Source organism: Podarcis melisellensis (genome assembly GCF_964234715.1).
Source record: "Podarcis melisellensis genome assembly, chromosome: 6".
Lineage (NCBI taxonomy): Eukaryota > Metazoa > Chordata > Lepidosauria > Squamata > Lacertidae > Podarcis > Podarcis melisellensis.
In genome coordinates this window covers 61,129,639-61,145,667 of record NC_138538.1, presented here as the reverse complement: position 1 = coordinate 61,145,667, position 16,029 = coordinate 61,129,639, and the positions used below count along the sequence as shown (strand labels likewise).

Here is a 16,029-nt window from a genome sequence, read left to right as displayed (position 1 = left end):
CAGAACAAACCAGATCTAACACTATTGCCGTTATTGAATGAGGGCACAGCAGACTCTATGCTGTCACTAGTGAATGACCAGCATTCAAAATTTCAAATATGCTCCATTCATCAGTATGCTGCATTTTTGTCCTCACAGCACTATCAGAATACATTCATCCAGGCTAGGGTGGGAAAACTTGTAATCCTTCAAGAGCCTGATGAACTTCCAGCTCCTATCAGCTCCAGCTTGCATGGGCCAATACCAGGGACAATAGAAGCCAACAAGATATGGAGGTCCACAGGCTTCCAACCCTAGAGCTAGGCAGCACACTCCCCCCCACCCCACAACCTCTTGTCTTGTTATAATTACAAGGCATGAAGACATTTGCTTCCTGAAGCAGAGAAGCAATTTGCTTCAATAAATGAGAAAAGATACAGTCCTGAATAATTTGTAGGTAGTGGGTGAAATCCAATGGTGCTGTTCCATTAGTGAAATAGCTTTTGTGCCAGTAATGCTAACATAAGAAATGGTGAGCCTGTTTCCTCAAATTCCCCCTTCCCCTCCAGCTCCCTCTCCTCCCCTTCTGGACAGTGCCCTAAACCTTTGGAACAGAATTTTGGGGATGCAGGGGGATTTGAATAAGATGTCCTTCCCTCCTCTTACACAGAAGCATTGGAGGGGGGAGAAGTTGCATTATCCTTAAGCCATGGGTCCACCTAGATCAGGATTGTCGATATCATCTAGCAGCATCTCTGCTGGATTTTCAAAAGGTCTCTCTCCCAGTCCTATCTGAGGATGGCAGATATTGAACCTGGGAAGTTCATTACTTGGCCTGGATAGCTCAGTTGATTAGAGCTTGGTGCTGATATCACCAAGGTTGCAGGTTTGATTCCCATATGGGACAGCTGCATTCTCCTCCCTTGCAGGGTTTGAACTAGATGATCACCAGGGTCCCTTCCAACTCTACAGTTCTGTGACTCTGCATGCAAAGCAGACTGTCTCCTGCTGAGCCACAACCCTTCCCACTTTTACATTAGTGGAAGCATTTTTTGGATCAAAAACCATGAAATACTTCCATCCAGCATTTTAAAGGCTACATTCATCATAAATTAAAACATTAAAATAAAGTTACACTAAAGTTGAAAGCACTGAAGAAGGATAGGACATTTTTTATGTACGCAACCACAGCAGCAAGAATCCTGTTGGCAAAGTATATTGGAAGACGCAAGAACTACCTACTCTGGAAGAATGGCAATCGAAGGTGACGGAATATATGGGATTGGCAGAGATGACCGGCAGAATCCGTGACCAGAGGAAAGAGACAGTGGAAGAGGACTGGGGGAAATTTAAAACATATTTAAAAAACTATTGTAAAATTGTGGACTGATAAGATGTTAAGGGGTAAGAAACAAAGAATTACAGCTGTAAATCATAAACTTTAAGAAAATTCAGAAGGGACTTGACTAAAGATCGATTGACGAGTTGCTCGAAAAAATGGCAAAACAAGGATGTGGTGAAGGGGAGGCATGGGGAAGTCAATTTTTGTTGTTTGTTTTTGATGTTTGTGTCTGTTTTGTATTGTTCTTAATATGTGTAAAAACTAATAAAAATATTTAAAAAAAAAATAAAGTTGAAAGCACTGTACTTTCTCATCCTCACAAGATGGGGGAAAATGAGAACATGTATCTGCTTGTTGCCGCTTATTTCCTGAAAGATACACTGAATATAAAGGGAAACAGCTTCATTATTTTCCCTTTTTGCTTTCAACAATATAACAATTCATGCATAAGGGGACAGAATACTTTTCAGCATTTAAAGAAGCACTTAAGACATATTTTGAACTAATTTCTTCAGTACAATGGGCTTAAAGCCACCTGTTCCACAGAAACTCTGCCGGGCTGAAATAACCCGCCACCCACAGTTAGATATACCAAGTCCCATTTAAATAATTGGGATGTCAGCACGTTAACAGAGTGCTCAACAGCTGCAACTAGGCTCAGTAAGCCTGTCAAAATTGCTACTTAGGAAGGCTCAACATGAAGGCTATAAGCCTAAACCCATTTACTCAGAAATGAACTCCACTGAAATCAGTGCAACTTGGTTCCAAGGACTGTAGTTAGTATCAGGTTATATAATCACATGCTTCTTTGATACAGACAAGATCCATGGCATGATCCAGCCCATGCTAAGCAAGCAGGTTTGCCACTGGTTTTAACAGGAGTGATAAAAGAGAGGAAAGTTTGCCCCAATTGATAAACCGATACTTATCATTCCTTCTCCATTATTAAGCAAACGTGCAATGTAAGTATAGTACAGTGTGTGGCTTGCATGCATCTGTTCACGATTTTGCAAAAAGCCATATAGAGGTTACGAGACTAAGTAATACAGCAATGCATAAGCGCAAAACCAAATTGATAGTTTTTAGGCACAATTATTGATTCTGGATTCCACTGGATAATTACATAGTAGGAGAATGAAGAATAGCTACATAATTAAATGCCAAAGTTCAGTCCTGGGGAACTTGAGGCAAATTCTATCAACAAATGTTTAGAATAAGTCAATTCTGACATTTTGGCTATGGGTTCAAATTTCAGCTTCAAATGTGCCGCATGTACAAGGCAGTGATTAGATAGGCAGCTTGCTCCTACTCCCTTCTGCAGTTGTAGTGGAGCAAACACCTATAAAACAAGATCTTATGCAATGCAAGGAAGAACAGCACAAAACTGCATCAGTGTTATAAACTGGCTGCCAGATTTAAAGATGTTAATGTCTGCTATCCTCTTTAAAGGAAAAGGGGATTATTTAAAAAAGTATTCCTGTACCAAGTCAGGGTCTCCTTTTGGAAGCAGATGGCTGTCATTGTTTTGGCACAGGAATGGGGCCAGCTGTTGGTGCCAGCATCTGATCCTAAATTCTGTCCTGTGTGGCATGCTTTCTAAATGCTACAGTCTAAATAAAAAACTTCCCATTTAGGGAGCTAAGTGACATTTTCATTTATCAAAACACTTGGTAACATGCATCATTTACAAGGCTCATCTTTGTTACATTTTTAACAAACTGATAAAATGGCAATGTTGGGGAATGAATAAGATATGACTAACAAAGCCAAAAATGTGCAATAAAGGCTGATATTTATACCAGAAAACTGCACATGCATAAAAAAGACTACAAGTGACTGGGAGCCAATGTGCTTAAGAGCATATCTGCAGCCTAACAAAGCTGATTGCAAAGAGCACATTTTTTGCAACATGTCAACACCCTATAGCATGGGTAGGCAAGCTAAGGCCCGGGGGCCAGATCCGACCTAATCGCCTTCTAAATCTGGCCTGCAGCCGGTCCGGGAATCAGCGTGTTTTTACATGAGTAGAATGTGTGCTTTTATTTAAAATGCATCTCTGGGTTATTTGTGGGGCATAGGAATTCATTCATTCCACCCCCCAAGGTCTGAGGGACAGTGGACAGGCCCTCTGCTGAAAAGGTTTGCTGACCCCTGCCCTATATATATAGGGTATTACTGTGAGTACATCCACCGCCACACCTGCATGTTTGTCATCAACATATTTCTGACAACATACTCCAAAACTCTAGATAACCCCACTTAGCAGTTTCATGGAAATGTTAAACAGCATGGGGGAGAAAATCAAACCCTGAATAACCCCACATGGAAACTCCATGGAACTGAAGAACACTCCCCAAGCATCACCCTCTGGTAATGATCACCCAAGGAGGAAGGGAACCGCCACAAAGCAGTGCCACCCACCCCAACTCAGACAGCTGCTACAGAAGGATACCACAGTTGATGATATTGAAAGCCACTGAGAGCAGAGGCTGATTTAGGAGAGTGCGACTGATACAGTCACACGGGGCGCAGAGCCTCAGGGGGGCTGCAGGGGACGCCACAACTAAGATGTAGAATGGAAGGCAAGGAGACCAAATTTTGGAGTTGCACAGGGCATTGCTGAAATCTGAGACTCCAAGGTCTGCCACAGCTGAGAGGTTGAGGAGAATTAACAGGAATATATTTCTCCTCTCTCTCCTCCGACAGAGGTCATCGTACAGGGCAATCAAAGGAGTTTCTGTCAGAGCCATAGCTGTGGGGGGGGACTAGCCAGGATTCCCCCCCCCCAGTGAAGCCTCCAGAGGAGTGCCATTGAGGCTCCCAGCCTGTGTATGTACACCAGTGGTTTTCAACCAGTGTGCTGTGGCACCCTGGGATGCCTTGAATTGTGGTCAGGGGTGCCACGGGCAACTAGCCTCTGTCCCTCTTCCCTTCCCTGCTTCCTCTGATGGTGTCTCTGCTTCGCAAAGACTTGTGCAGCTGTTTGTTGCAGCAGCCCTGGCCACAAGGTCAGCAGGTGAATGGTGCCTCTGGGGCTGGCCAGGGGGTACTGCTGCCCGAGCTGAGGTAGCCTCTAAGCAAGCAAGCAAGCAAGCAGGTAAGGAAGCCCAGCAAGCCAGTGTGCCAGCCCTTGCTGTTGGGAATGGACAGACAAGTCCCATGCCCCTGTGGAGCAGTGTGAAGAGGCACCTCTCTTTGGAACAGGGGGGCAGCTCAAAGACCAGGGGCAGCGGTAGCAGCTGCCCAGAGGACTCCCAAGGAGAGGGGAGAGGAGAGAGGAGGCTGAGGGAACACTCTACAAGGGAGCATGTTCAAAAAAGCATGAGAGGCTGCCAGCTCTGCAGGAAAGGGGTGACATAACTGGGCTTCTGAGCCTCATGCGGTGCTGCAGAAAGAACACAGTTGGTCAAGGGAGCCGTGGAATCAAAAAGGTTTAAAACCTCTGGCATACACAAATGTGCATCTTTGACCTGGGAAAAATCATGCCTAGTTTCGCCCCTGGTTTCTGCACCAAAACTGGGTTTAAACCCTGATTGAAATGAATCTAGAAAATCAGTTTCCTCCAAGAACTGTTCCCTTCCTGCTAGTTTCTAATCAGCCAAGAGGGACAAGGGTCCAGAGCACACACAAGTGACCTATCCAAGCATCTTGTCCACAATCTCCAGCCTTACTAACTGAAATACAGAAGTGGTGGTGTTGAAATCTTACAGTGTAATCGTTTGCATGACTATTCAGAAGTATGCATCACCAAGTTATATAGAGCTTGCTTCGGGCAATACAGGATACTGTGTAGATATAGGATGGCAGGTCAGCTTAGATTAAACAGAGGACTTCACAACCAGCTCTCAGAATACTGGGGGAAAGGCTGCTCTCTCCCTCCCATGTAACTGGTTCTAATCTTCGCCCTGCACTCATATTGCAGCTTTTGCACAAGTCCCTAAGACAGCATGGAGAGGGAAGGTGCAATGTTAAATCATGTAGTCCTCTTCCCAAGTTAGTACTCCACATGAAGCCCTTTCCAAAGTGCAGGTTCCGATGATACACGCTACCACCCCCTCCGAAAACAACACATGCCAATCTGTTCCTTTCCTAGAGGAACTGTGTACAGTCATTTTGAACAAATCACGAAAAAGAGCTGGAAGACAGCTGCTGCAACTGATCTGCTCCGTTCTGAATGTATCTTTTGCATGCAGCAAAGCACGTACTTGATCTCAAGCAGGAGGAGGACTCTCCTCCCCCCCCCCCTACTTACCACTGTTTGCTCTGATGTTCTCCCTTAAAAACTGTCCACTGGAAAGATGATGGAGGCCAAAGCTCTTGGCGATCCTCTCGCACACGGTTCCTTTGCCGGAGCCCGGGGGACCCAAGACAACAGCTCGCAGAAGCTTGGAGGCCATTGGGCCCAATCTAGCAGAAGAAGCAAAGAGTCAAAACCGTGACGTCCAGTAAAACCTGCAAAGCAGAGCGCAGCTCCCATAACGCTCTGTCTTATCAGAGAATTGCATACGGTGCCGTCCTACGCTTCCTAACTGCCCTTGCTTCCGTGTCACAACACCCCCCCACCCCAGCCCTGGGAGGACAGCCCAGATTTCAAATCATTCCAAGTCCGGAGCAAGCGCCACAGCAGTCGTTTCCGACCGTGTTGATCTAGCAAAACTTTCTCCCTCCCGCCCATCACCTCCGGAGACGAGGCAGGAATGTTCCCCGCGAGGGGTGGAGAACGGAGAACTGAATGGTGGTTTGTCACTTCCAATCCCTTCCTCCCAGAGCCAGTTAAATAAATGCAGAGGCAGAGAAAGCAATATGGAACACACAATTGCAAAAGTTTGAACGAGAGCTATGCCCGTGTGCACTCTCCCTTCCCCACCTCGCCTTTTTTGCACGTGGACAAAGTCTCCCCAAACGCCTTTTAAGCGGCAGCAGTGATTCCACAGAAATCAATAATGAAACTTCCTTCGCGCCGTTATGAGTGAAATTCAGCCCTGCCGTCCGCTAAAGAAGCAGGCTAGAAAAAATCTGAGAGCCCCAAACACTAACTTGGCTTAGAGACCCCTAGAAAACTCCCAGAAAACTTTTGAATCCTGAACGGGGGGGGGGGGGCGCAAGCAAGCAACGCGGTCCATTCTTTTATCCTAGTCGGGAAAACTGACCCACGCCCAGATTTAAACAAAAATAGCCTGTTAGGGTAAAGAGCAAGAAAAGTCAACTCACCACTTCTTTGGAGCGTTATAAAAGAGAGGAGAGCCGAGGGAACACCAGGAAAGCAAATAAACCCGCAAAATGGCGTTTTTAAAATGTTCAACTGATTGTTTCACATGTTACCTCGCTATTCTGACATCCAATGAAAAAATACAAGCTCGCAATGCACCCCCCTTGCTGTCCCGCTGCTCTGCCTGCGCCTTTAAGAGGAGAGAGTGAGCGCCTGCAAAGGCAAACTGCTGCTCTCAATTACTCATCCTGCCCGCGAAAGCAGCGCCGGCGGCGGCAGCAGCAGCCAGCCCAGCACATCATTAAAGCAAAGAAATGCCAGTTGTATGTAGACAACAGCGAGGGGAACTCCGCCCCTTGTAGGAAGCAAAGAACTTCGGGATTTGTAGTACTGCATTTTTAAAAGCCTACCGTTCTTTAACCTCTGCCGCTCGGCTGAACTACGTATCCCAGCAGCCCAGTCGACCGTGTCCCGCCCTTCTCCACCCACCTTGCTTATAGGAAGACGCTGGAATGTAGGTGCAACTGGGCAATGTGTGATTTTTAAAATGGGGGTTTTTGATACGTAGGCGCTGTTTCGTAATGTTACAAAGGATGGCGGGCGGGACAGCTCGTGCAGGAAACGTTTTTAATCAGCAGCGAGTAGTCTAGAGGTAGAAGCAATCATTTTATCAAAAGCGTACTATTTGTTGTTAACTATTTGAAACCTGGAAGTTTGTTCCTCGGATGCAGAGTTTCTCCGTCCTCTTTGCTAATTTTAAGGGTTGGAAACGCAGTAGAGAAAAAGGAAGGCAGCGGGTCCCCCTGCTGGCACCGAGCGAGTAGGGAACAATTATTTGCAGCCGGAGTCTTGCTTACTCGGAAGTTGCCTTGATTCTATTAGACGAGGCGGTATCATGCAGTTTGCCCAGTATGACTTTTTAAAACAAAAAACAAAAAAGCACACCCACACATTAAGAAACAACCTTCTAACAAGACTGCTAATTGGTAGGTTTGCAACGTCTAGGAAGACGACAAGACACGTGGTGGAATTTTTAAAGAACAGCCACATTTTGGAGGCGGGGGAAGAAATTCTTCCTTCCCCCACCCCTCGAAAATGCAGAGATCTATGGAACAATTTTTTTTCACTGAGATGGATATAAATATTACAATTAATGCAGCTACATTTTTTTTTACATAACTATCACTACTCATTGAATCGACAACATTCAACATTAAAAGTTTCTGTACCCAAGTTCTGAGGGCAAAACACCTCCTGCAGAATGTACAACCTGACACATATGCTGTATAACAAAAATACAAGCCACAAAGCTGAACTTGATACATGTCTGCTCAAAAAAAAAGTACATTGCAGCCTTGAAGTACTAAGGCCCTGGGAGTCATTTTTATACCTGCTTTACTAAGGCCCCCACCTCCCAAATTAGGAAATGCATGCAACCCTCTCCTCATGCTGTGGATGCACAATCCCTAATAATAATTAAAATATGGACCAGAGACCCCTTTATGCTAGATTTATAAGGACAGGTGCCCAGTCTTATCCTTATACAATCCTTGGACTACCACAGGCAAAAACTAGAATTATAATGGAAATAATGTTTCAGACATCACATAATAACAAATTGAAAGGCAAGGAAGGAAAATAGAAACATTTAAGCAGTTTCTTGTGTTGGATCACAAACATCTACATATGAGCTTCATATGCAGCATGGCTCATCAGTCTCTGCTATCTTTAGAAGAAACAAGTTTGCTTTCAATTTGGAGGGGGGAATCTAACTACAAAACTGCAAGCCGTTTTGTAACATTTTTTAAATTTAAAATGCAATTGGTTACTCAGAATCAAGTCCCCTTGTGTTTGAAAGTATTTATCTAGTAACAATACTTACCAAGGAGTAAATTGCATTTACTTCAATGGTGCTTGCTTCTGAGTAAACCTGTTTTAAGATTGCACTGGTTGTTGATTATTCAAAGTTGATGAGAGGTCTAGAGGAGGCAACATGAGCTTGTGGAATGCTCTCCCCAGGGACCTTCAGCCAGCACCTTTGTTACATATCTTTAGGCAAAAACATTCCTCTTCTCCTAAGCCTTTGGCTAATTAAGCAGTCTATGGCCTTTTAAAGGGGGGGGGGTGTTTGTTACTATGCAGTGCACTTTTGTGTTTTTATATTTTATATTATAAACTGTTCCGTGATCCTCAGAGGAATCACAGAATTGTAGAGTTGGAAGGGATCCAACATGTGGCCCCCTTTCCAAGCTGAAAGCATACTGGACCCTGCTTAGCTTTGCAAATGTGCTAGCAGTTTTATTGCTGCACCACAGAGTGGTATAGAAATTGAATAAATGAACACGCAACCCCAGAGTCTGTAAGCTAAGTGCAAGTACAAATCTGCGAAATTTCACTCCATATTTTGTGGCTACTTGAGCATGCTTGACATACATACTCGTCCTCTTTAGGCTGTGTGTGTGTATTGAACGTAGAGATATTCTCACACTCTCTTCACAAAAGGATGCTTCATAAAATAGTAATAAATCTGAGCACTGCTTTGAGTTTCTGACCACTTGGAGAATCATGGAACTGTTCGTTTCTGCAGCACAATAAACCTGGGAGAAATATCCCATGAGGGATGTCTGAGAGGTCAAAGTGTGCTGTGGGTTATTCTGGCTGAACCTTTCTCAGCCTCAGGACTGCACTTCCTTCTGGACAACCTTCTGCAGCCTGCATAATAGCGGTGGTCAGGGCTGGACGACTCTGGGGTTGCGTGCTCATCTCACTCTATAGGCCGAGGGAGCCTGTGCTTGTCCACCGACAGCTTCCAGATCATGTTTACCTTCCAGCCGGAGTGGTACCTATTTATCTACTTGCACTTGACATGCTTTTGAACTGCTAGGTGGGCGGGAACTGGGACCGAACAACGGGAGCTCACTCTGTTGCGGGGATTTGAACCACTGATCGGCAAGCCCTAGGCTCTGTGGTTTAGACCACAGCACCACCCGCACCCCAATGTGAATGTTAGGTTCCTACAATAGGCTACTTTCCGTATTCAGTCCCTCTCTGCCTCTCTATGACAAGAGTGGTTTAACAATCAATTGTTCTTCCATGAGAGCTTTTGGAATTGAAGCTCTGTGAGGCAAATTGTCTCCTAACAACTCCTAGGACCCTTGACAAATTACAATAGCTAGTATCCTTAAGGAGAAGTGATGACTGTTTAAAGTAGTGTTATACTGCTTCAAATATATAGTGCAGATGGAACCTATAGACAAGCAAAAAGCATTAGGAGAATTCAAAGACACATTCCAGCCACACTCCAGGCCTGTGAGGGATGTGGCTTGGGGAGAATCCTGAACACAGGTTAGACAAGCCAGGAAGGCTGTATTTGACCCCTGGTCCAGAGGCTCTGCATTCCTGTTTTAATGGAAGGTTTCCGTTCTAATGGTGCTGTTCATACCGCTGTTATATGCTGCCTGAACTTTTATTGCTTTATTTACACCGCCTGAACTTTTATATTTTGTTTTATAAAATGCAATGTTGGCATTTGTCTGCCTCGGGAGACAATGTAGGAGTTCGCCTTTGGGGGCGAAGTCAAACTGTTGGAAGGTTGCAGTGCCTGCTGTGGCTGTAGAGGCTGATAAGGAAGAGACATGTTTGTTGCAGCTGGGGAAGATGGAGGCAACTTCAGATGCACCATGGTGTTTCTTCTCTCTGAGCTCCTTCCAGCGCAGAGGCAACAGCTTGCAAGGGCAATGGGGGGGGGGCAACATTATGCACGTGGTGTTGTGCGTGCAATGGGAGGAGCCGGGGTGGAGCTGAATGCATCAGCAGCATAGTTTCAGTGGTCACTGGCTCCTCCTCCTCCTGCTGCTGCCACTGCCACTGGTGAGGGGCTCCTTTGGCCCTCCTTCCTCTCCACAGGAGAAGGAGAAGGAGGCAGCCACTGAAGCTGTGCCACGCTTGAGGGGCTTACAGTGAAGATGCCACATGAACTGTTGAAGGTCCAACATACACCATTATGCTATTTTGTGTGAATACTGGATCTTTGAAAGTTCATGGCTCATGCCAATATTTAAAATAGTAAAGGAGGCTGCAGCCCTTATTTGCATGTGTAAAGCTGCCACCAGAAATTAAACAGCCACAGAACTGTATGTCACCTGCATCCGAATGCTTTTTCAGTGCAGTCAATTCAAACCTTTGGTTCTGAGCATGAATACCAATTGTGAGGCACCACCAGTGTGTGTGTTTGTGTGTGTGTGTGTACACATGTAAACTACCCTTAATCCCTGGCATTCCGGCTTATTATTGATGTTTTAAAAAGCAGGAAAAGAAGCTGTTTACCATTGTGCTTCAAAACAGCAGCAGTTTCCGAAATCAAACAAAACCCAAGGGATAGTGTTTAGTATCCTTAATGCATTTTGGAAGTAAAATTAAATGCTTTGAGTTGGTTCCCCAAGATGTTATGTTGCAGAAAGCCCTTTCGGGTGCCAAGGATGGAGCGAAGCCAGTTTTGCTTTGATGCCATCTGAACTGTCAGTGACTCCGGGATAAGCGACGCCTGCCCTGCGTCGTGTGGTCCTGGTCGGACACTTTAGCCACCAGCTGATCGGGTGTGCAGGTTAGAAGCGATGCGCCATGTGTTTGCTGCCGCTCTGTCAGCTGAGACTCCCGCTTGGATAGGAGAGGGACCGAGACAAGGTGCCCACACGTTCCCCAGAAGTTGTCTCCTTCCTTTCTTGTTTGGCTGCTTTCATTCTGGTCATGAGACCCGGAAGAGTGTGTGTGTGTGTGTGTGTGTGTGTGTGTGTGTGTGTGTGTGTGTGTGTGTGTCTTTCTCGGCGGTGTTTTTTTTTTTTTTAATCTATCACATGGCAGTGAGAGAGATATATAATAAAAACAGAAAAATGGCGACAGTCACGTTGTGGCGAGTCTATGCTGCGTCATTAGATAATCTTCATGCAAAGATCGCTAAGAACAAAGAAAAAAAGAGAGAGGGGGTAGAAAACGCGGCTGGAAAGGTGGGTGGGCAGAAGGCAGCGGCTTGCGGGGAGCGGGGGTGGGACGGGATCAGGGAGGGGGCGGGCGGGCGTGTGTGTTTTTCCAGGGCATCGCAGCCAGGCAGCCCAACTCCCGAGCTGCCAGGTCTCCATTCACATTTCAGACTCTCCTGAAAAGCCCAGCTGCCGAGGTTGGTGCATGTTTCTACGGCGGAGAGGGGAGGGCTGTTTCTCGAGGGTGCGGGGTCTGAGGGGAGGAGTAGCGGGTCAGATTCGGGTTCCCTTCCCCCTTGTTTTCCCTTCCTATCCGCGATCGCCCGTGGCTGCACGCCGCTGGAGACGCTGGGTTTTGTTTACAAGCGGGGCTCCCTAACAGCTGGCTAATTATTCTGCTCTAACCATCAGGCACGCCTACCGCAGGCGCACTTTTCGGGTACGGGAGCGAATGTTTTGCTTTGCTTTGGGGTTTCTTCCCCACCCCCGAGGGACGGGGAGGTGGGTAGGGGTGGGGTCCCATCTTCTCCCCGAACCCTTTGACGGAGCGGATGTTTAGAACGAGGCGAATTTTTCTGCCCTACGGAGGGGAGACCTCCTTTTGCGCTGCGATTGTGGAGGTGGCGCGGGGGGGGGGCGCATGGCTAGTGAGCCCCCGAGGGCGGGTGCCTGGGTGGCTTTTGAAAAAACGTTGCGCACTCTTATTTTGCTTAAGAATCCTGGCGCTGCTCCCTTCCAGTCAAGCGATTGTAAATATAGCCTAGATGTTGTTTACATGAAACATCCAGAGGGAGGAGCCTCGGAAGCAGAAGGAAGAGGAAGACGGAGGAGGCTCCCAGGCTGGCTGGGGTGAGTATCCCGAAAGGAGGAGCTACAGCTGGGGCTGGAGGCTGTTGTCAAGCAGCCTTGGTACCGCGCGCTTTTGAGGGTCGCTCCTCGGACAAGTGCTGCTACTCGGATACCCCAAAGCTTGATCCCTGTTGGAGATTCCGGCTGGCAAAGAGCAGGCGAGCCGGTTGGTCTGGCCTGCTGCTGTTCTCAGTGCTGGGAATATCTCCTGCCTCAAACCCTGGAGATGCCGCTGCCTGTAGAGTCGTGTTTCTCCAGTATGGGCACTTTTTGGTGTGCATCTTCTTTTATTTTCAGCTGGTAAGGTAGGGAGGGCCAGGGGTGCCTTCCAACATAATAAAGCTGAAGATGCACTGAAGGGGCAGCAGATTGTCAGTGACTCAGTGTAGTGCGCTCTGTTCTGTTTGTTTTACTGCAGAGTTTGGATTTTAAGCATGAAATGATCATCTTTTGAATCAAAGGGGGGGGGGCGTTGTCAGCTCTTAGGTCTCTATTGCCTGTCACTTTAAAAGTGAAGGAAGCTGCAGTTTTGTGCCACCTGCCCTATTCCACCACTAGCCCCTGTCACCCACCTTTCTCCTCTGCCGGCTGTAGGGCAAGATCAACTCCTACTTGTTAAGGCAGCTGGATAGGAAACGCTGAAGGAATGGAAAGGGCAGCCTAGTGGCTGTGTCTTTGCTCTTGCTTCAGAGGTTTCAAAAGACCACACATGATCTCTAGCCTGTCCTGTCAGGTGACAACACTAACTTTGGGGATCTTGTGTTTTTTGACAGCGAGATTTGGGGAAATGGAGCTTAGCCCCACCAGTACCGTGGTGAGGTGAGGTATGCAGTGGGTTGCAAGTTGCACCAGCTAAACTTCCCTCATCTGCACAACTAGGGCCCTGGGTGTTTAAAAGGCTGCCCCTATTATAAGCAGTCATAGCATGCACACCACATTTATCCTCTCTGAGAGAGAGTGACTTGCCCAAGGCCATACAGGACTTGTATGTCTCTTGTCAGAAGCCAGTAGTGTGTTACTGTCTCACACTGGCCCTGTAAAGGCTTGAGTTTATCCCGAAACGGTGGTATGCCAACTGACCCTAGTCACGTTTACTCAGAAAGAAGGTCCATTTAGTTCATTGGGGCTGACTCCCAATTAAGCGTGCAGGACTTCAGCCTTAATCTCCATCTTGTTTTCAATTCCTGGCAATGCATGTAAGACTAGAGTGCCTCTGGGTATGGCCAGAGTGTCTTTCCATCACACACTGAGTCACTACCAGCCCTCTCCCGCTCATCCTGAAAATTAACTACTGGGCCAGGTAAAGCCTGGGACATTCTGACCCTCAGATTCCAGCAATAAGCTCTGAAAATATGCAGTTAGGGAACAAATTTCAAATACATGACATCTAAAAAATAATAATCAAGGATATCTGATAGTTCTAGGCATAACAAATCCCTATGAAGCTATTCCCGCAAGATCCAGGGGGCATTTTCTCTCTCTCTCTCTCTCTCTCTCTCTCTCTCTCTCTCTCTCTCTCTCTCTCTCTCTCTCCCCCTCCCTCCTGTTTTATTTTTATGTTGCAATTTAGCTGTTTCTGAGCACGCTTGTGACAACTGGCTACTTGCCAGCCAAGCTTCAAGGTCTTCCTGCTCATCCAAAAGTACTAATTATTTATTTCTTATTCTCTCTTGCTCCAGAGGGCAGGGTGAAAATATCAGGGAAGCAGACCTCAGCTAAAGATTAGAAGTAGTAGGAGATATTTGACACAGAGGAACAGGCTGACCCTGGGAAGCAGCAGGCGCTCATGTTTAAGCAGAGACTGGGCAGCTTATCCTGCCAGGAATGCTGTAGTACCTTGAGCAAGAGGTTGGACTTGAAGTTCCTTCCCTAGGTCCCTTCTGCTTGTGTTACCTGAAACATTTTCATGCTACCAGACATCTTTTATTTCATTTCTGAACTGTGTACAATAAATTTAACAAAAATAAAACTGAATAAAACGCTTAAAAAATTGACTTCCAGCAGATTAAAACAGCTGGGTAATAAAACACATTGTTGCCTAGTGCCAACATTATTGTAAAGTTGGTGCTAGGCAAGCTTCTCTAAGGAAGATGTTCCACAGCTGGGGTGCCACCACTGAAAATGCCCTGTCTCTTGCTGCTGAGTGCTGTCCCTCTGATCAAGGAATTATCAGAAGGAGGGCTTCAGCAGAGCACCAAAAATATAAGTTGATAAGGAGAAGAGGTGGAGATACTACCAACCCCCAGTCTCACCTGCAGTTGGATCCTAGGGTTGTTGTTTTTTTGCTTGGTAGTGGAGATAAGATCGTTTAACTCTACTTGGCAAACCTAGGGATTTTCTAGGGCTAAGTTTATATATGAACAAACAGAATGGCCACTCCGTCAGAATGCTTGGATAAACCATTTGCTTCTTGGTGACTGACTGAGGTTATATTTTAACAAAATATAGGGATGTTTGCGCTCTCTGGCCAATAAGTGACAAAGGTCCAGGTCTATGGCCTTGGTTCCATGACTGCAGCATCCGTGAATTTTGATAGGAATATAGGAAACTGCAGTATTTCTACTGAATCAGACCATAGGTCCATTTAGCTAAGTATTGCCTACACTGACTGGCAGCAGCTTTCCAGAGTTTCAGACAGAAGTCCTTCCCAGACGTACCTGGAGATGCCAGGAATTGAACCTAAGACCTTCTGCATACTAAAACAGGTGTTCTGCCACTGATCTACAGCACGCCTGAATAGACATTCTAGAAATAACAACTAGCTCTTCTCTTCCCTTTATTTCTGAGTGCTAATAAGGACTTTGGAAGCGATTGAATCTAAACTTCTTTGTGAGCAAAATTTGTCTCCATTTCACTTGATAATGGGAAGAGATGAAGATACTAACCTCACAGTTCTAACCAGGTCTGCTCGGAGGTAACACTACTGAATTCAGTGAGGCTTACTCCCAGGTAAGTGGGATTGCAGCCTTTGTCTTAGGAGACATAGGATCAATGCTGCCATAATGTTAACTGGATATCTTCCATTGTTCTTATAGAAGAGCACAGGTTTGGGAGTGCATATCTGAGGATTTTTGGAGAAGGTTGTTTGGTCCATGAGGCTTCCAGGGAAAAGAAAGAAAGACAGGATTACATGCCTGTGAATAATAGCTAATGCATAACTAATAAGGCATTTTGGAGACTTATGTGTTGAATTATTCATTTGTTTGGTGCTCTGACAGCAAAAGTTGCCTTTCAGGGTGAGTGAGAATTCTCTTGTCATATGTAGACTCTCAAATAACAGATGTCTGTAAAGAAATGTGTGGTAGAAGGGAAAAGAGAAGAATGGACCAAAGAAAGGCAGCCAGAAGCCTTTTGATGACTGATGGCACACCTGAGATTTTGTTTGTCATTTGTGTGATTCTTGTGGACCATCGATGTTCAGTTCTTCTTAAGCCACAGACAACAGCCATTTAAGCCAATGGCTGGGGAACCTGCATAGGACTTGCCTGTGCCATATAGGTTTTCATTTGGTAGGATGTAACCTGGAGCCTCACCTAAGGTCTGTTCCTCTAGCAGCCACCACCTGCTAGAGGAAATAAAAAAAGACAGACAGACAGGGTGAGAAAGGAAGCAAGTGAGAGAGAGAAAGGAAGAGCTTAAAAGATGGAGCCATTTAGATGGATAATAGTAAGTTT

General features: G+C 46.0%; 1 protein-coding gene and 1 long non-coding RNA gene across 5 annotated transcripts in view; one reads left to right on the top strand and one right to left on the bottom strand.

The window, feature by feature from the left end:
- The window catches only part of AK4 (adenylate kinase 4), a 34,977-nt gene extending 28,130 nt beyond the window's left edge, over window positions 1–6,847 (bottom strand). The window contains exons 1-2 of one of the 2 annotated variants that reach the window (XM_081915894.1): window positions 6,644–6,847; window positions 5,574–5,728 (exon numbers count right to left, since the gene is read on the bottom strand). In XM_081915894.1, coding sequence (XP_081772020.1) covers window positions 5,574–5,718 — 145 coding nt within the window. In that variant the 5' untranslated portion in view covers window positions 5,719–5,728; window positions 6,644–6,847. Of the gene's footprint in view, window positions 1–5,573; window positions 5,729–6,532 lie in introns of both variants that reach the window. The other variant, XM_081915893.1, reaches the window with a different exon arrangement.
- The window catches only part of LOC309372363, a 130,272-nt gene that overhangs the window by 89,954 nt on the left and 24,289 nt on the right, over window positions 1–16,029 (top strand). Inside the window, exons 1-2 of one of the 3 annotated variants that reach the window (XR_014169455.1) lie at window positions 11,610–11,703; window positions 12,222–12,355. The exons of 1 other annotated variant lie outside the window; for it this stretch is intronic. This is a non-coding gene — a long non-coding RNA (uncharacterized lncRNA). One more of the 3 variants, XR_014169456.1, reaches the window with a different exon arrangement.